At 42.4% G+C, this 20,787-nt stretch overlaps 1 protein-coding gene and 1 long non-coding RNA gene across 5 annotated transcripts in view; one reads left to right on the forward strand and one right to left on the reverse strand.

The window, feature by feature from the left end:
• The window catches only part of MXD1 (MAX dimerization protein 1), a 25,456-nt gene continuing 4,669 nt past the window's right edge, over positions 1-20,787 (forward strand). Inside the window, exons 1-5 of one of the 2 annotated variants that reach the window (XM_037527545.2) lie at positions 1-314; positions 1,031-1,130; positions 6,164-6,193; positions 18,619-18,733; positions 20,387-20,546. In XM_037527545.2, coding sequence (XP_037383442.1) covers positions 242-314; positions 1,031-1,130; positions 6,164-6,193; positions 18,619-18,733; positions 20,387-20,546 — 478 coding nt within the window. In that variant the 5' untranslated portion in view covers positions 1-241. Of the gene's footprint in view, positions 315-458; positions 571-1,030; positions 1,131-6,163; positions 6,194-18,618; positions 18,734-20,386; positions 20,547-20,787 lie in introns of those variants that run through there. The other variant, XM_054701696.1, reaches the window with a different exon arrangement.
• The window catches only part of LOC119259040 (uncharacterized), a 13,673-nt gene continuing 13,492 nt past the window's right edge, over positions 20,607-20,787 (reverse strand). For all 3 annotated transcript variants that reach the window (XR_008554361.1, XR_005128387.2, XR_008554362.1), the window contains exon 4: positions 20,607-20,781. This is a non-coding gene — a long non-coding RNA (uncharacterized LOC119259040). The remainder of the gene's footprint in view (positions 20,782-20,787) is intronic.

Raw genomic sequence — 20,787 nt, forward strand, 5'->3', positions numbered from 1 at the left:
GATGGTGAGTCGGGGATAAACACTCCGCGGCGGTGGTGGCTGCTGCTCTTCTCTAGGTTCTGTCACGGTGTCGGCGGTACCCCGCTCACCAGCCCCCTCCCCCTATCCGGCGAGCGTGGCCGCCAGCGAAGCTGCGGTAACCCTGCTCTGCGGGGTCCACAGCGGGGCGCAGGTGTCCAGCGCAGGCGGCGAGCCCGTGGGCAGTGGGGGTTGGTCCCGTGGCTCCGGCCCCCGGTGCAGAATGGCGACGGCGGTTCGGATGAACATCCAGATGCTGCTGGAGGCGGCTGACTACCTGGAGCGCCGAGAGAGAGGTGCACGGGGCCGGGAGGGGTCCGGCCCGAGCCGGGGCAGGGACTCTGAGGTGTACTGCCGCGGGTCGGAGCGCCCAGCCGCTCCGGGGGTGGTTGGAGGCGCGGAGAGAGCCACCGCGAGCGCTCCCAACCCCTCCAGCTCTCCCCACGCGCGGTCCGAAGGGAGCCACGGCTGCCCCTCGGGCAATGAATGAGGGTGGGAACGGGGGCGCTGACCCCAGGGTCCCAAGCGACGCCCCCTCCTACACCGTCGCCGGTAGGATGCCCAGGGACCCCTCAGCCAGGCCCTTGGTTTACCTCAACGGGCTCGTCCCAGCCGGACCCCAAGCGGGCCTGGCCCCTGGTCTCCCCTCCTCAGGAGCAACACCTCCCCAACCTGCCGCTCCCCTGCCGCTCTGTTTTTGCTCCTCACCGGAGCCTGGGGCTGGTCCCACTTAACACTCCAACCTGCTGGACGTTGCTAATGAGAAACCCGGGCTCCACGAGCTCAGCGACTTGCTGTGTCTTTCTCAACAATGAGCAGCTGGAATACTCCTTACACCTGCTCCAAACTGAGGGTATTCACACAATTTGGGGGGTGGAGGGGAAATCATTGTTCCAAGAATTCCACCTTGCTCCCTTTAATTATTTCCACACTATTCTCTTAATTAAAAAAATAAGGCGAGGATATTGAATGTTCTGGGCTCATTCATTAACTGGATCCCCCGGTTTTCTAGAAGCTGAACACGGTTATGCCTCCATGTTACCATACAATAACAAGGACAGAGATGCCTTAAAACGGAGGAACAAATCCAAGAAGAATAACAGCAGTAGCAGGTAATTTGGTAAATAATTCTTTCTCCTTTAGATCATTACTGCAGCTGACAGAAACTGCAGAGAAGTTGCCTGTTGTTATTATAACCCTGTAAATACATTAAGTGGCAATCATGATTCAGTAATACACACATGGGCTTAAGCCATAGGATGAAGCTGTCCTTCTGCTTGGGTTGAGGGGACTGAAAAGAAAAGAGAAATGAAAATGTTTTAAGTTTCTTTATGAACTTTTTTTAAAATTTGCTTTTCTTCCCTTTTGGAACAAAAATCTGTGGAAACTCCCAGTGAGATTTGCAGCAGTGACATTTTGCCTTCAGAAATTACAGATTTAGAGCAAGTAGTTGAAAATACCTGCTTTTTCATTTTTTATAGTGAAGATTTTATAAACATGTTAAAGTATCTTGGCATAGGTGCTAGGGGTTTATATTTGATTGTAAATTAAATACAGTGGTTTCTCTGATAATCTACCACATCCATAATGGCAAAAAGGAATGACAAAGGTTAAAATCTACTTCTTTGGTGATTGAAAAAATATATATAGTATTAAAATATCAATATGCTACAACCTTTCATATAAGCCTTTTGGTTCTTAAAATCTGTGACTCTCCTTGGGAAGTATTTGGGCAGTGAAACAACACGTTGAAGTGCTGCACATTGTTCCTGCTACAGGAACTGCTTCTGGCCCCTCTTCTCCCCTCTTTTCTCTTAAAAATATGTTAACTAGGAAATCTGTTTATTTAAATCCACTCATAGATGCGTTCAATTATACCTTCCATTCCATTAAATTAAATTCATGGACATTTTCATCACTGATTTAGAATCCTTATCTCTCCTGATCCTCATGAATAACACTCTGCAAGGAGGTGCATTTGGTTAGCCTCTGTGGCATAATACAGACCACTGAAAGCCCAGAGGTTCCCATATAAACATGAAACTAACCTGTTCTTTCTGACTCTTCTGTCCTTGATTCACCCCCATTGTTCTTAGTGTTGGTGGAACCACAGGATGTGAGCAGCACACATGTGCTGAGCTCTTGAATTAGAAGGCACGTGAAGAATGAACCTGGTAATTAATTACCTGGTGGTTTTTCCTTTCCCTCCCAACTTTAGCATTACCTGAAGGTAGTAGCCAACACATGGGTGTTAGACCCTTTAAGAAAGATGTTAGTACTGCCTTGTATTGTGAAATATTAGAAACAATTAAGCTGTGTTATATGTTACAGTATTAATTTTTCAATTTTTATTTGGAAGAACTTAGAGCCCTTTTAGTTTTGTTTTTGAGGGGTTTTTTTTTTAGTTAGTACATTTGTTGCTTTTTATTCTTCTCTGCTCTTGTCTAATGATTTTGAGAGGAGTTGATTACATTAGTAGTTAAGGATTGATGCCTTAGCTTCCCCTCCCCGCCCCCCAAGTTTCCTAACTTTCACAGGAAAGGTATATGTGTGTGTCAGGGGTATTCAATGGTAAAGAGAGGAAAAGCAAGAAATGCTGAAGAGAAGTGGCTTAGTCCCAAGGCTGGAAAAAGGGCCAGTGTCCCCTGGGATCATTAGGAAATAAAAATAATAGTTGAGAATTTCAAGCCAAGAATCCTGACTATTTCTCTTCTCTTTAATATCTACCAGTATTTCTGAAAAGTGGCTGCAAACTCTGATTCTTTAGAAAAGTTCTATTCTGTGGACTTGATTTGTTTTCCAAGGTTAGAGACAGGAGAACTATCACAGCTGTCCATATTCTTGACTAATAATGAGTGAGTGTAATATCTTCATGTGGTGCAAGCATCTCTGAGAGCCCGTGATTAAACCCGGAGATGGCACCAAGCAAACATATGAAGCAAGAGTAGGTTGTATTGTTTAAATGTGATCACTTCCTTCTTGACCTATTTGCAATGACTCTTGCCTGAGCAATAAGACATCTCCCCAGAGGTTGAAGTTTGACCCCTTGAATTGCAGTTTGAATTAGTTGTGTATTCAAGGCCATATATGCTCAGTACTTGAATTGAGGTGAAGACTAGGGAGAGATGACTACTGGTTTATGTAACCATTGGATAACAATTTAATTTTGTTAATCAAGTTGAAATTCTGTGCTCTTTGTGAAGTCTTGGGGTGCTTTTGTTTAAACAATAAAATATAAAATTTAGCCACATATCAAACTACTTGAAAACTGAAAATTCAGATTTTAATAAAATTTCTTAGTTGCTTATTTAAAAAAACAAGAACAAATGAAATTGTGAATACTGATTCTTTTAGAATCTTCCAGAGTGCTGGAATACAGGAAAGTGGCTTTCTTTCCTACTGATTTTTGAAATCAGTTGCTCAATATTTAGAATCAAAATTGAGAGCTTGTAAAAGTATGTATTGTTAAATTGGTAGAGCAGGCATTGGCACTCATGTGAAAGAGGAAGTTCAAGACTTTCCACCCAGTTGTTTTATGAGACAGTGCCTATGTAGCTTGTCAACATAGGGAGTCTTTTTTAACTCAAGGACTTCTCCCTTTGTCAGTATTCTGCTTGGCTTAGCTATATTTTTGTTAGAATATATTTTTAAATGGTGACATTTAACCTTTATCAGTGATTCCAGAGTATTCAAGTCTTTGATAATGTCATGGAAAATAATTTTGACATCGGATGCCTATGTATCATATAATGCTTTCATTAAATATATAAATGTTTGCCCATCACCAGAGTTGATAGGCAGTCTCTGGTCATTTTTTTTGAGAGACCTGATTTTTTATTAAAGATTAGCTCCATTTCAGTAAATCAAATGCCCTCGCAATGAGGCATAAGCCCCCTCATAAATAAATCACTATGTGTTCAACACTATTAGTTTAATCAAATAAGATCTGTAGAGTCTAAAATGGTTCAAAGTTTGGAAGAAGTTGTGTTTGCTATGGAATATTTAAAAGTTTATCTGGGGGGGACTTCTGAATTTTTTTTTAACATATCTTCAAAGAATTCAGAAATTTGGGGGAAGAGTACCCTGAGTGCTGTTATTTTCTACAATCAGAGACCATATTCTTTTCAAATACCCACCCTCCTACAATCTACTGAGATGGTCGTTATCTACAGTTAACAAGGAAATCTTGACCAGCTGTTGTCATATACTTTCATCCATTTAAAATATCTGTCAGACTTTGAACTTGTTATTGCCTGTTAAAACTAAAATGCCACGTGCTTTAAAGCCAAAGGTTTGCTGTAGAAGCTAGATTCTTGTTAACTCCAATATCCTGCTGGTCATTGCAAGAAGTAAATCTTCTGAAAAAATGCTGAGGGATAACCAAGTGAACCAATGAAAGCTTTTAAGTTAACCAATTTTAAGGTCTATGTAGCCTTTGTCTAGAAAACAAGTATTCCAAAATTTGAAATGTCATTATTTTGTTGTTCCTTATATATAAAAATTGGTATCCCAAGAGCCTTGTAGAAGAGAAGTTTTAGTGCTGGATTGGAAATTTCCCATTTCAAGAACACACATAGGCCCTCACCCCTCCCTCTCCACACACACACCCTTGGCCTGGTGTGAATGAATTTGGTGCCCCTAATATAAATAAGTGACTGGCTGGGCATTCACAATGTAGTGTTCCTCCATGATTACTGAAGAATTGATTTTCTAGACACAGTAAAGTTTTTAAGGACCCACAGAAGTCATGACCTGAGCCAGGGCACAATTCTCTGAACTGGTTAGATTCCAGAGAATTTCCATAGGAAAGGTCAAGATTGGGTTCCTTTATAATGCTGGGAGCGTTCTCAAATTTATAACTATTTAGGAAGAATTTGTGTGAGGAGGGCACTAATGTGACATTGACTTGTGATTTTGTGGAAATCTGTCCATAAATTCTTAGAACCAGACCTTATATTCAAGGCCAGCCATAAACACACTAATGATATGATTTCACTTCTCCCACAGCTTTCATCCACAGCTCTCTAATCACAATGCTACCTGATTGATCCACGCTTGTTCAGTAAATAATTAGCAATAAGTTTTATTCCCATTTTATGGAGGGGTTAGCCAAGGACAGGATGGTAGAGAATTTTTTTTCTTCTGTAGTACCAGTCAGTGGCAAAGACGGACTTCAAATTCCACCAAACTAATGCTTTAACCGGTTCATCTTTATGTCAAACTAAGTTTTGGAAGCCTGTTCCTAGCCATTCCAAGAGTAGAAACTTTCAGAAGGTTGTACATGATAAAATAGTCACTTCAGGGAGTAGATAGATTGAGGGAAGAGGGCTTATTTTAAACAATGTACAACTCTCCTATAATCTACCAACTTAGCCTTCAATTTTATCTAACGCTACACCTAGAAAAAACTGCAGGTCCAGGGTGGGGGTGCCACCTCCAGCCTAAAGAAAGCTGTGCGGTGTTATGTAAGTTTACATCACCTGTGCAGCTGGCTTTCTTTGTATAAATAGACCCCCTTTATTCCTTTTCTTAAAATGGAATAATTTTCTACGAGGGAATGCCTGCTCTTAGTTTGTCACTTCTTCTTGAACTCTACTTTAGATATTTACGTTTTTTTTGTTTGTTTGTTTTTGTTTTTTTTTTTTTAAGTTATTTAATCCTTTACCGTCTCAGTCTTTTTTTTTTTCTTTTTTTTTTTTTAAGATTTATTTATTTATTTATACAAGCACTGGGTACAGTCAGAAGCGCGGGAGGGTGAAAGAATTCACCAGAGCCAGAGCGGGGATCAGAGCAGGCAGAAGGACCGAAGTACACTGCTGAGGGGAGCAGCGGGCGGCAGGAGAAGTCTGCGCACCATGAGGGACCCTCCTCCCGTGGCCGGGGAGCAGCCGGGGATCGAACCGGCGCCGCGGAGGCTGCGGGCAGCTTCGCAACCCAGCGCTCAACCGCTGCGCCACTGGGGAGGCCCCTATTTACGTTTTTCTAACTCCCCAAATAGACTGGTTTCTACAGTAGAGCTGACTGGGGTGTTCTCCTGTTCTGTCTTCAACCAGTTTTGGAGAGAAAGACGTTAAAATAATTGTGTTAGTGTTCAAGTAGTCCTTTAAGACTAGAATAATCTTACTCTCTTTGTTCCCTCTTTCAGATCAACTCACAATGAAATGGAGAAAAATAGGTGAGTTGGGGATTTTGGGCATGGGATGGGGGAGGGGTGTTTTTTGATGCATTCTCTGGTCATTAAGCTGAGACTTAGTCGTTCTTTTTGACTCTTCTCACAAGTAGCACTTGGTTTAAGAGTTCACTCAGCTCTCTAAGCAGCATTACTTATGAATCACTTAGGTAGATAAAGAGCTCCCCAGTTCCAAAGACCACACTCTAGCCCTTACCCTTACCACCTGCTCCTCCCTAGGAGTGCCTTTCTATGTGACTGTTCCACAGGCCAAAGCCTTTTAGGTCATGGGCAGCTTTTCCAGATAGTGTTTTTAAAAGATTACATGCTCCTGAACATATCATTGGCAGTGCTGTCAAGTATATACACACAGTATGCATGTGTGTGTATATACGTTTGCAATTTACTTGTAAATAAAGATTCTCAACATTCAGGCAGATATGTGCATAACAGGAGTTGGAGATGCTGATCGGTTAGAGCCAGTTTGCCAGCCTCCCTTGGCTTCATCCTGCTATGAGTCTGAGTTGATCTTTCTCACCTAGTTTGCCTCTTGCTGCTTATTCTTTATTTTCCAAGTCAGGCTTGCCCTTCCTTCAGTGATGTAGCCTAGTGGTTCTCAACTTGGTTTACATATTAGTGACTTGCAGAGTTATTAAATGTTCTTTTAAAAATATTTTTGTATTAAATACATCATATACAAATAGTTGGGGGGTGGGCACCTTTTTATTTGTGCTGATTTTACAAAATAACATTTTTGTTATAGAAGTTTTCAAATATACAGGAGTGAATGTCATCAGCCTCTAAGTAGCCTCACCCAGCTTCAGCAATTATCAACATTTTGCCAACTTCAGTAATCAGAACCACCCCTTTTCCAATGGAGTATGTTAAAGCAAATCTTCTATCTCAGCAACGATTCCTTTTTTGTTTAAAGATTTATTTATTTATGCAAAAAAGAACTGGGGTACAGGCCAGAGGGGTGGGGGGTGAGAGGATTCACCAGAGACAGAGTGGGGAACAGAACAGGCAGATTGACTGAAGTACACTGCTGAGGGGAGCAGTGGGAGAGACAGGAGAGGTCTGATGTGCCATGTGAGTAGCTCCCTGGCTCCCAGCATGGGATCGAACCCATGCTGCAGTGGCTGCGGATAGCTTCATAGGCTGTGTTTTAACCCCTTGCAGGGGTTAAATAGGGAGGCCCTATTTTATTTGTTTACGCATACAAGAGCTGGGGTATAGTCCAGGGGTGAGGGGAGGGGATGGGGGTTGGTTAAGAGGAGTCACCAGACACAGAGTGGGGAGTAGAACAGGCAGACTGATTGAAATACATTGCTGAGGGGAGCAGCGGGTGAGTCAGGAGAGGTCTGCTGGGCCATATGTGTTAGCTCCCTAGCCGGGGATTGAACCCATGCTGCAGTGGCTGCGGATAGTTTCATAGGTTGCGTCTTAATCCCTTGTGCCACCAGGGAGGCCCATATCTCAGTAAAGATTCTTTAAGAAGATCATAACCACTTGTTTTTCACACTGAAAAAAATAATAATTCATTGTGGAGTTTTAAAAACAAAAAGCAAATGCCCAGCTTTCACCCCTAGCAATTCTCATTTAATTGGGTTGAGACTCTGCACTAGTATTTTTTTTAAAAGCTCCCAGGTGATTCTCATGTGCTGCCAGGGCTGCAAACCATCAAATAAACCTCCTCCTGGCTTCTGAGCTCCCCTCCATTTGAAATGTCTGCACCGAGCGGCTCTCTCAGTGCCCTGAACAAACAAGATGATGTGTAGTGATGATTTTCTAAATACACGTGGTTCTTTCATAAAACCCTCTAAAGAGGGAGCCTGACTCTGAAAGTCGAGCTCTGAATGACTTGTTTCATCAGTGAAAGGGCAGCCCAGCCCCTGATCAGGGAAAGACTCTAGGAAGGAGCCTTGGAATTGGGTGAACATGCAGGGTTAGTGTGAGAGAGAGGGAGTGGACAAGATAGTGAGTATGTTTCTCCCTTTCTTCCGCCTTCCCTTTTAATTTCTCTGCCATTGTGAGATTCCCTTAAGCTGTAGGCATTTATATGTCATGAACTGGAAACGCAAAAGTCTTTGCTAAAGATGGAAAGGAAGTGAGATGATGTGCCTTCATTTTCGCAAATGTAGGTTCTTGTCCAGCTTCCTGTCTTTGGGATAAAGTAGGTAAACTGGGACTGTCTGTGCTAAAGTTTTCTAGCTCCCCTTCTTCCCCTCTCACATTGTTCTTAAGCAGGTATTTTTAAATTATCAAGTCACTTCAGGGAAGGGCTCTTAGGTTTGCTACCTTTGTGCCTTTTCCCTCTGTAGGAGCCACAGAACGTCGTTCTTATTTATTTTAGTAGCTCAGGGATGGTTATTTTCTGCCTAGCGTGTCCCCAGAACTTGTGCTCAATACTGAGTTCATAATGGATCTTAATCAGCACAGCCCCGTCCTGGAGAAACGTGGCTGGTCTAATGGAAGGCAAAGGCAGTTTCAGTTAATACAGTGAGCACTAAGACAGGTATGCACAGGAGGCTGTGGAGGTAAGTGTTCTAGAAAACTAGACGCCATGTCACTCCTGGGCAGCTGCTTCTCGTCTGACTCCTTCTGTGGGTCACTCAACTGCTTGTTGAGAGCTTGGTTATCTAGTTTCTTTATTGTTCTTTCTTTTTTGGAATTTGATCTTTTAAGGCCTTGATAATTCTTTCTCTGGTCTAGAACATGTGAGAAGAATTCAAATTTACTTAATTTGACCATGCATTGGTTGCTGCAGCCCATAAAGTTAAAGTTATTAGAGTCTCTCCTAACTACTAGTGTGGATGCTTAAGAATTGTAGGGGTTTGAGGTCAAACAACTATTCCTGGAGTCTTGCTGTTTTTAGTAGCCAAATCCTATGAAAGAATACCACTTTGTGACATGTTAATATACCTTAGACTTTTTTTTACCATAACACATCACATTTTAAAAAGATTGCCATGGCTCTTTTTTAAAAAAGTCAAATTAGGAAAAGAATTTAACAATGAGAATTTTTTTTTTCTGCCTTGATATTGAAGAGTTGATTATCCTTGAGTTAGTTTTTTTAACAGAAACCTGTCTGTGGTGCTTTAAAGATTCAGAATAATTGGTATTGTGGAGGATATTACATTTAATACTGCTGCTTTTAGTAAACTTGTCCTTGGTAGGAAGATAAAAGACTTCTAGCACAGTGGAGATGAGGACTGGTGGTGGTGGCGGTGGCAGTGGCAACAGGAGAAAATTTTGAGAAATATAGAAAATCCTGTTGAAAAATTAAATCATCCATAATTCTAGCAGCCAGGGGGGACAAATGGAACTTTAAGATCTATCTTTTCAATTGTTTCAAAATATAACTTTAAAAATACAGTTTAATGTAGAAAATTAGAAAGTTCAGAAAAGCACAATGAATATAAAATCATCTATAATACACCTTGCAGTGGTAGCAACTGCTAACATTGCTGCTGAGTTCTATGTCCATCGAGACCTTTGTCATACTTTCTTTTTTTTTAAAAAATTTATTCATACAAGCACTGGGTACAGTCAGAAGTGCGGGAGGGTGAGAGAATTCACCAGAGCCAGCGCAGGGAACAGAACAGGCAGACTGACGAAATACACTGCTGAGGGGAGCAGCTTGGGCAGCAGGAGAGGTCTGTGCACCATGTGGGACCCTTGCCCGGCGGCCGGGGATCGAACCGGGCGCTGCCGAGGCTGCGGGCAGCTTCACAGCCCAGCGCTCAACCGCTGCGTCACCGGGGAGACCCTGTCATACTTTTTAAAAAATGCTTATGGACCATATAGTAGCAGATTTGTAACTTCTTGTCAAGCTACATCATGAAAATTCTCATTATCACTAAGTCTCCTTTTTGGCCTAACTTCTAGTAAATGTCCAGACTGCATCATATGGATGGGCAATTACTCCTAACCAATCCCTATTTTTGATTCTTCCTAGTGTTTTGCTGACACAAACATTGCTTCCTTATACTAACTTGTGGATAAATTTCTCAAACATCATAATTTCCTTAGGATAAATCTATCATTGTTGAATTCATGATAAACAGGTTGTGATTTTTGACTGATGGATTACCTGCCAGGCGAGTTATAGGCAGTATTTTCTATATCTCTTCACAAGTTTATAATTCAAGACCTTTATGAATCTAAAAACAAAATATACAACTTGTCTTAATTTGCATTTATAGTGCTAGCACGGTTAAACAGTTTTCTTATTTTTGTGTGTGCATGAGTTAAAATTACCTATTAAATAACCTTTGCCAATTTTCTTTTTTTTGCATAGAAGAACTGGGGTGTAGGCCAGAGGTGTGGGGAAGTGAGAGGATTCACCAGAGACAAAGTGGGGAGCAGAACAGGCAGATTTACTGAAATACACAGCTAAAAGAAGCAGTGGGCCAGACAGAAGAGATCTGCTGTGCCATGTGTGTTAGCTCCCTGCTCAGGGATCAAACTAAGGCCACAGGGGTGATAGCACTGAGACTTAACCCCTAGGCCACCAGGGAGGCCTATTTTTGCCCTATTTTCTACTGAGGATTTTATATTTTTCTTTATTTTGAAAAGATTCTATAATATAAAGATTAAATATGTATATTGCGTAACTTGTCCAGTTTATCACTTACCTTTACAGAATTAGTCTTGCTGTTTGAAGTTGCTGTCTCTGTTGTCTGTTTCTAAACTAGTTCTGTTCCACCCATCCATCTGCTCTTCCTGTGCCAGTGTACATTGTTTCCATCTTTGCTATTTTTCATGTGTTTCAGGATCTCTGGTAAATGGAATCTAATCCTTCCCTTTTTTAACTTTATCGTGTTCTGAGCTATTCTCACCACATTGTTTTGCCTGATGAATTTTATAATAAATTCAACAGTTCTCCATCCCCAAAATTCCTTTGAGGTCTTTAAAACTGAAATGAAGTAATTCCAATATAATGTAACTTTTAAAAGTTCATGGTACATATTAGATCTTTCTATCCAGGATGTGATATGTGTCATTTATTCAAATTTCCTTTCTTGCCTCTAAGTTTTGTAATGTTCACATAGAGTTCTTACACATTTGCTGTAAAAGGTATTCCTAGGTTTATGTGTTTTTAAAGTGTTACTGGTTTCCCACTATAGTCACTAAATAATTATTGACGGAATATAGGAAATATTTTTATCTTTTGTTCTTACATGCCCTTTAGCGATGACAGTTCTGCCATTTCCTTCTCTTAGCTGGGAATTCCTCTGACTTTGAATGTCTTTCAATACGTTCTTCAGCAAATGGAGACCGTGAATGCATGAGCTACAGTCTGTAGGTCAGGAGTCAGGTGCTAGAATGGACTCTTTCAAAAGAAAATTCTGGCATCTCCTTTAATAGTAGACACTCGTTTTTTCTGGAGTGGTACATATGCAGGCCTTGCTGGAATTAGGCAGCTGGTCTAAGAGAGATTACCACTGCCAGCGTCGTCTGACCCAATGACAAAAGATTTTTGTGTGTGCTCTGTGAGGAGGACTCAGCAGCCTGATCTAAGCTGTTGTTTTCATTTGGTCAAACAGTATTTTTCATTAGCATCTGGTCTGGCGTGAGAAGCCATCCCTGTCAGGTTTCTTCTGGTAGAATATTCTAATTGAATGCAGGTCCCTATAGTTGTTTGTTTTGGGTTTTGGCTTTTCAGATGGCCAGGCTCCTTATATCAGAAGATAGGTCCTAAGTCCTGGTACGCATTGCACCACTCTTACTGCTTCTGAACTCCCTTGACCACATTCAGATTTCACTCTAGGATGTTGTAAGCTTGTTTTGTTGCCACATGGTACTGAGGGCACAGCCTGGTTATTACAAAGGCAGGGCATGTAGATATTGTTATAAATCTGGTCTATGTTGATGGTGTAGAGGAGCACTCAGAATGGTACCCCTAGAATCTAACTTTCCCGGACCACACCTCTTGAGTAGATGGCATCTGCCCTTGGAAGAACTTGAAGAGACATATGCTGCTTATATAGCCAGTTTGCATCTCCTCCCTTGGTGCGCTGGTGAACTCCCTGACTTTGTCATTGACAAAAGTAGTCAAAGGGTGAGACAGAGACAGCAAGTACCAATTATAATACAGATTTCATATTTTGTTTAAAAAACTGGTCTCGAAGTATTAACGAGACATACTTTCACGTATCATACTTTCTATAAATAATTGATCTTATAAATTTAAAATTTAGCCACACGAATGGCTATTTTATGCATTGCTCATTGAATGCCGTGCCCCCCACACCCGAAGTTAGCATATATAACTGCCTTTGTCTTTTTCACAAAGATGGCAATCACAATTATATGATAGCTTGAGTTGATGTTTTTGGCAGTTGTTTATAAAGGGGTCCTTCAGGAAAAGGAGGAGGGTACTTTTCTCAAAGCAACCCAGGAAGACTTTGCTCTCAACACAAAACCTAGAGGTTAGGATGTTTTGTGATCTGTAATCACTTTAGGGAAAAGTTTTTGATCCCCTAAGATTTATATCTTCTTACTGTACACTAAATGACCTCTTTTGTAAACTGTACATAATATGCAGTTTATATATAGCTGTATCTGAAAATACTTTTATTCAACATCCAATTATCCTACAGGATTTATGAAACTATTTATATGACTAAATCTGTGCCCACACAAAAACAGGAAATAAAATGGTGAAACCTTATCATTAAACAGACGATTTTTTATGTAACTTTTTTTCTTTGATTAATAATCTCAGGATTAATTTTAATGAAAGTGTTGTACTCAGTGAGGTTCTGCATATTGTGTTAAGTAGATGCTCCCTCAAAGAGAAAGGAGGTTAGTTACTAAAGATACCAGGTTTTATTCTTATGTCAGCATCTGCAGATGATTATTATTTCTAGACTTTAAAGGGTTAACATGAAATTGAAGACTTGGTCTCTTCCATTGTTTGGTAATGTAAAAAACACAGTGCATGAATGAATGAATGAATGTAATCCATCTGGAAAGGAAGGAGGTTATGATAGGCTATGAAAGCTTGAACAGTTTTATGAAGAAGTAAAACAAAACTTGCGGGAGGGAAAAGAACATGTTTGGGAGTGGGCAAAGGGGAGCCCATTTCTTGAATGGAAGAGCTGATATTTGTCATAGTCTGAAGGTATCTCTGACAAATAATTCTGCAATAAATTTTTTACATGTTTGATCAACTAAATTTTTAGCCCCTCAGAGGCAAGGACTTAGTCATGTTCAACATTGTGAATACCTGGGATACCCAGGTAGGATACCCAGCACCTACACAGGTAGCATTGCATAGTAATCCTTTGAGAAATGGTAGTGGACTAAATGAAAGAACCAAGTGTATGTCCCAAGATACCCCCCACCCCCACCCCCGGTCAGCCTGATTAGCTACCCGTCAACTGGCTGCCATCATCTACCCTCTGCCCTGACCTTATCATTGTTTTTTTGTGTGTCATACAGTTTACTGTGAAAGTCAGAGAGAGTAATTTTCAGTTTCACCTTCAGTAAAAGAGTAACCACTGATAACAGTGCCTCCCTCAAAACGCAGCGATACAGGCACACACGTACCTGGCCTGACCGTGTCCAAGTAAGCAAGCACTAGGAGGAGGAGCACCGTCTGCCCATTTCCTTAATGACTTCCTTCACTTGGCTATTTAGTTTTCCATAATTCACAGCTGACAAGAGTTAAGGAAAACTGTATTAGACTTGAACCTCCTATTCTGCCATTTTCTGAAAAATTAATTCTCTCCTCCAGGGTTTGCAGTTACCTCCATTTTATGTTAAATTAATTCATAGTTATTCTTAGGTCTGTTACTAGGGACCTTTTAGTCGGGTCACTTGATTTGTCCATTTCTGTATTAGTATACACTGTCTTTAATTATGGAACCTTTATAATACAATTTAATAGCCAATGTGGCACATTCCTCCTCATTATTACTTTTTCAAAAATTTTGGCAGCCTCTCACACGTTTATTCTTCCAGATGAAGTTTAGACTAATTTCCTAGCATTAAAAATAATGCTGATACTTAGATTTTTTTCTTAGAATTATGTACTTTTATAGTCTGGGTAACAGTGACATTTTTACTTTGAAGGTTCCTATCTAGGAATGTGCTTTTTCCATTTGCTCAGATTTTCTTATGTCTCAGCAAAGTTTTATAGTTTTCTTCTGAGATCCTTCCCAAACTGTTAGGTGTGTTCCTAAATAGGCAATGTTTGCTTTTTTTTTTTTTTTTTGCTATTGTGCATAACGTATCTTTCTAGATAAGGAGAGCACATTGGATTTCCATGCCCCTATGTTTCTTTTCCTTTGCCAGAGCAGTGGAGATGCAGGCAGGAGCACAGGTGTGCTCAGAGGCTCGCACGTGGAGCAAGTGGAAGTGAGGCGTGTGCTTCCCTCTGAACCTTTTACCCCTGCCCTCTACATGATGTGGGTGGCCACAAAGGAGTCTTTTACTTTTGCATTCATTAGCTGTATAAAATCTTTGCTAATTTTTTAAATGTAAAAAAATAGTACCTTTAGCATAAGTAATATGTGTTTCCATAGAAACAGGGTTAGATTTTTCCATTAAATCTTTTAATGGCAAAAGATGTCCATTTTCTCTAAGGAAGAGTTCAGTGAATTGGGTTTTAGCAGAGCGCCTCTATCTACCTAGTGAGACACTCTGAGTTCCCTGTTGATTTTAAAAAGAGTATTAGAGTGCTATAATTGCTGTTTGTTCCTGGTAATTATCCTTTTACAGAGGAACCTGGGATTGAAAGAATAGCTGCTACCATATATGGAGCGCTCCATGTCAGCCCTGGCCAGGGGCTTCCAGACCTTCTCAGTTACACTCCTCCCAACAGCCCTCCTGCTCGCACTGTCATCCTCCCCACAGCTGAGGCGATGAAGCTGCATGGAGTGAAGTTATTCACTCAAGGTCACGCAGGGAGACCTGGCAAAGCCAGGATCCTAAACCTTGTCTCTTCATTGCTATGCTAACGTGGTTTTATGGTTACTGGCAAATTCATAATATAAAAATTTAAATAGAAATTTCTTTTAGAAAGTACTAAAGAGAAGTTAGTTATCACCAGTTATGGGTGACGCCTGATTCTGAGGGTCATTGATTACAGTTCAGATCAAAGATTGGTTTCTTTATGCCACTATAGACCAAAGGTGTATCAGCCCATTCAGAATAATTAAAGTGATGTTCCTGAAGAGTCAGCAGCTGACAGGTGTCAAGGTGCGTGACCTAGGTCCAAAGTAGTTGGCTCAGTGAAGAAAGTAGTAGTTGGATGAGAGATTGAGTATTCAGCACAACCCTTTTCTGCTGGGAATGTGGAGCTGGGAGGCAGCTCTTGGCAATAGGAGGGCTGTCTGCAGAAAGTGTGATGGGAGGGAACACACAGAGGAGTCAGAATGAAGTACCACATGGTCTTGTTGTAAAGAGAGTTAGACCTGGTTCAAAATAGGACACTGGGTCCCTCCTAGAGAACCAGAACCCCTTAGTAGGGGAGTGATCAGATGAGGGGATTGCTGAGACAGATGCTCCTCTGCTTGTTTGAGATCTGAGCACTCCAGGGGTGCTGGTGGCACCTGAAGGATTCCCCCACTGGTTGGGGGTCCTCAGTGGGAGCTGTTACAAGGACCTGTTGGCTTTTGCTCCTGGTTCAGAAATTGAATTTCACTACAGTGGGATGGAACAGAACCTGCTTAATATACTCCTCCCTCCCTGTGGTTGGCCCTGGCCAGGGGATGTGTCTGCAGGTGGTGGCAGATGGGCAGGACAGCCATTAGGTTGGAGCATTGAGGCCCGAGAGAAGGCCTGTGCAGGCACTGCCAAAGACAAGTTGGCTTTGGGTCCCTGTAAAAATCAAGAAAGCACTCTGGTCCTATTTTCATAGAACTAGGCCAGAAAACACTGAATGAACATGTATTATCCTCAGCCTGATTAGTCAAATGGCTTGATTTCTAGCTTCACAACTCGGTTGCTCTTTGGAAGCCCACATTTGGGTGGTGAAATTTGTACTTTCGAGACTAAACTCCCTGAGTAACTTGAAATGACCATGCACGGAAAGATGACATTATTATATTTTTATCAATAGACAAACTTCCTAAAAAAATTACACACTCATATCTATAGATAAACCCACATCATAAAAGGACTAATGACACTATCCTGAATCATGCAGTCGCTGCAAATAACAAGCAGGCTAAAAAATGTCTGAATACAATTCAAATGTTTGAATTCAGTTTCCTAGTTTGGCAGTTAATCTGTTAGCTCTGGATTTTCCCCCCTCATTCAGTCATGCGTGAAGCAATCCTCTACAGTGAGTCTTTGCATGTGTCCATTCCATGTGGACAGGTTTTCAGAGCAAATGGCTGCCTTATAAAATAGACATTTGTACTATTAATTTCCCTAGCTTGGGAACAAATGTTTTACTCCTTGAGTTTATCAAGGCTTAGTGGGCTGTTGGAGCACCTAGGATATCTCCTTTAAATTCCAGAAGAAAAAGGAGGCTCAGAGCAGATGAGGCTGAGGATTCAAAAGGATGTCTAGTGTACCATTGCCTTGGGGTGCCAAATCTTGATGTAAAGGATGTAATTTCCTCCATCAGTATTTTGCATGTCAACCTATCTTGGAACTTTTGGAAGCAATGTTCCTCTTTCATCTGCATTCCCACCTTTTACTACTGTGAAATTTTTGAGAAGGAGGAGGAACAAATTAAGTTGTCTCCCAGTTCAGTCAGAGAGTAGCTTCCCAGTTTAGGAGAGCTGTGCTCCAGGTTGCCATGTATGGGCCCTGAACCCTGAGCACTGTGGAAGGTGTATGATGTAGTTGAAATGGACCCTGTCCTCGAGAAGCTTATAGTCTAGCTGAATAGATGACAGCTCATTCTTCAAACACTAAGCATGTGTGGGGGGAGGCATTATGGTAAGCTGCAACCCAAAATTTCTAAGGAGTTTGCAATGAATAATTAAGCAACTCTCAGTTCAGGCAGGACAGTGCACTACCCAATGAATAGTATAAACAAGTACTCAGAAGATGGAGGGGTCACTGTGGGCTGGATTCACCTGCGGAGGCTTGAAGGAGGTGGTGGACTGAAGAAAAAACTCCAAATCTTGGCCATTCCTCATATCCATGGTTCTTCTAGAATACCCAGACCAAAGGTTCAGTTAATCAGTTTCCAAAACTTGGGGGGCTCGAGTGCTTCTGGTCAGCCTGTGATTAAAGGTTCTCTCTTCTGTGTATTGCTGTGGCTTCCTCTTCAGCCTTTGTCCCTCCTCCTCACTGTGCTCTTGCGCTGTTCTGCCACACTCCAGCTCAACATGTGGTTTTCTCCAGCTGTTCGGCATGTTTGTCAGTATAGTAATGCCAATGATACACTTTTTCCTTAAATGTTTTTAATTTTTTGAATTGTCGTTTACAGGGCTGAAAAACCAAAAAGTATAAAAAAACGAGTAAAGATTCCTTTCCTTTTCTTAGCCTGGACCGACTCTTCCAGAGTCCTCCCTGCCTAGCCAGTTACTAGTTTCTAATGTAATCATTCCAGATTTTATATCCATACAAGAAAACATGAATGTAATTTGCTTTCCTCCATTTTTATTCCAAGATAGCCTGCCACACGCATAGTATGAGATCTTAATTTTTCTAAGACCTCTTGCCTAATAGTTCATAGGGCACATTATCATTCATGTTCCAAAGCTGTTTAGATGTATCATAAAATTTTATCAGTTCAGTCTTTGCTATTACAAAGAAAGCTATAAAGGGCCCCCCACCCCCCTCCGGTGGCACAGCAGTTGAGCGCTGGGTTGCGAAGCTGCCCGCAGCCTCTGCAGCACCAGTTCAATCCCCAGCCGCCGGCGAGGGTCCCACATGACGCACAGACCTCTCCTGCGGCCCGCTGCTCCCCTCAGCAGTGTACTTCGTCAGTCTGCTTATTCTGCTCTCCGCTCTGGCTCTGGTGAATTCCCTCACCCTCCCGCGCTTCTGACTGTACCCAGTGCTTGAATAAATAAATCTTTAAAAAAAAAAAAAAAAAAAGGCTATAAGGACTAAGCACACACAGAGGTCCTTCACATGTGTAAATACTATATTCAGCAATAAGGTTATGATGATTTTAGTGATCACAGTAGGGGAAAGACAATTCTCACCCATGGCAATATTTTCTAAATTTGAGTGTCTGTGGGTCACTGTAACCCAAAAACCTGATAGTAGTAGATATTAGCCCCCATCCCAATTCCTGTATTATAAACAGATTTAATGTTAGAAAGCCCTGGATTTTGCTACTCCTGGGTTTTCACTGAGCTATTTGGTTTCAAAAGATTTTATTTGGCAAAGAGATCATTGGGGCATTTGCCATCATAGCGCCTAGGCAGCTTCACATTCATAAAACTTAACTCTTCTTGCCCACATTTTGGGCCACTCAAACTCAAATGTTCCTGTGGTCTTGTTTTTTGCAGACGGGCCCATCTTCGCTTGTGCCTGGAGAAGTTGAAGGGGCTGGTACCACTTGGGCCCGAATCAAGTAGACACACTACTTTGAGTTTATTAACAAAAGCCAAATTGCACATAAAGGTAAGTATATCCTTGGGGAGTTGTCTTAGCCTCACTTGTGCAGTAAGGGCCAGCTGTTGTTGTATGGGACAGCAAGTGTGTAGCTCCAGGACAGTGCTCCCTTTGGACGCTTCCAGCCTGCCTCATGGATGAATCACAGGCACCCCAAACTCAACACATCCAGAACCCAGCTGAATATTTCTCACCCCTATGCACCAGGAGTTAAATGGCCACCCAGCCATCCGATTGTTGAAGCCAGAAACTCCCGTCGTCTATGGTTCTTGCTCCTTAGTCATCTCAGTCATCTCCAAGACCTAAATATTTTTCAGCCTGCTCTGCCTCTACCTTCACCCGACCATCATCACTGCGGTAAACTCCTCAGACGTCTCCCTACATTCCTCTACCCTGACTCCCCATAGCTGCTCTCCTTGCTTCCTGAGAACAGTCCTCCCAAACATAGCACCTTGTTGCAAATTCTTCTGTGCCTCAGGTCACTGTCACCAAACCTGCTTCAGGTTCAGCCTGACCTCGCCCGCCTGTGTGGCAGCCTCTTGCACCCTACGCTCTCCTCTGCTTCCCCGGCTTTCAGTCCTCACACTTGTCATTGCTCTTACCTCAGGGCCTTTGTACAAGCTGTTTCACTGTTTGGTGCATTTTCTCCTCCCTTCTTCACCCAGTTAACTTCTCATCCTTCGGATCTCAGCACAGGTATCACTAGCTCTGGGAAGCCTTCCCTGACCTGATTACCTCCTTCCTCATGGGTGGGCCTATCATTGGGTGTCGCTCTTGCAGCAGTCGCCATGGCAGATGTTGGTTTGTGTGACTCTTTGGCTGTCTCCATTGTGAGAATGAATGTATACTCCACAACGGAAGCTGTCCTCACCCTGCCTCCCCCACCCATCTGGCATAGACTCGGCCCTCAGTACGTTGCTTGAACAGCACAGGGTAAAGGAGTAGTATGCCCTCTCCTGAGCGCCGTGGCCAGATCACCGTTCAGCACATGTATATAGTGTAGTGACTGACATATGTCACTTTAGTTATGGTTAGTAGCCTGTATACATGACAGTTTTGGGGAAAAAGAACCTGTTTAGGGCAAAAGCTTATCAATCTTCTTAATCGTCTCAATAATGAGAAGCTACAGGAGAGGTTTGTAAAAACATGTGGTCTATGGAAATGTTTTCTGTGCTCTTTTGCTGGACAATTTGGAATCAGGATTTCCAGGGCATTAGCTACTTCCTGCTAACAAACAAGTTAGTTGAGTGGGCAGGACAGGAATTAGTGTACTGTCATAGGGCCATGTATTTAGAGAAACATTTTTAAGTGGAAATGTGTTTAAGCGCCATCGCATGCAGTGTCCTAGTTGGGACAGATTAGGTGTTTGGGGTGTCACTGCAGACAAGGAGACCTGTCTTTTCAGTATCAAGCCAAGGGCTCCGACTCCCCAGGACCCCCGTGAAGCTCTAGGTCCCCACAGTATTGTCAATACTGAAGTTAGAAGAAAACAGGAGCCACTGACCAGTCAACTTCCCATCTCTGTGAGAAACTTGACAAGTCACACACCCAATGGCGTCTGAGGAAAACTGGCCGATCTCATTGCTAGAGAGGAAGATGCAGGGTCATTGCCTGTTTTGAAACATGCCTGTGGGCTCCAACCACTACCCCTCTGACTTGCAGAAACTTGAAGATTGTGACAGAAAAGCCATTCACCAAATAGACCAGCTTCAGCGAGAGCAGCGACACCTGAAGAGGCAGCTGGAGAAGCTGGGCATCGAGCGGATACGGATGGACAGCATCGGCTCCACGGTCTCCTCAGAGCGTTCGGACTCCGACCGGGGTGAGCCGCACTCCATGCTCCTCATGTCCTCCCCGCACCCCTCCCCTCCCCGTCCCACAGGTCAGAGGCCGAACAGAGAAGAACTATACCCGTTTGTGATTGAGGGCTTAGTGTGACCTCCAGCAACAAGTCCCTCTCGCCTTCCGTGTCCAAAGCGGGGCCTGCCTGGGGTCGCTTTGTCATCCAGCCTGAGTTTTCTAACGATGACGTCACCAATGTCTCTCTCTTGTCCTCCCTACAG

The sequence above is a fragment of the Talpa occidentalis genome, unplaced genomic scaffold (assembly GCF_014898055.3).
Source record: "Talpa occidentalis isolate TD23 unplaced genomic scaffold, MPIMG_talOcc4v2.1 talOcc4.5, whole genome shotgun sequence".
NCBI lineage: Eukaryota > Metazoa > Chordata > Mammalia > Eulipotyphla > Talpidae > Talpa > Talpa occidentalis.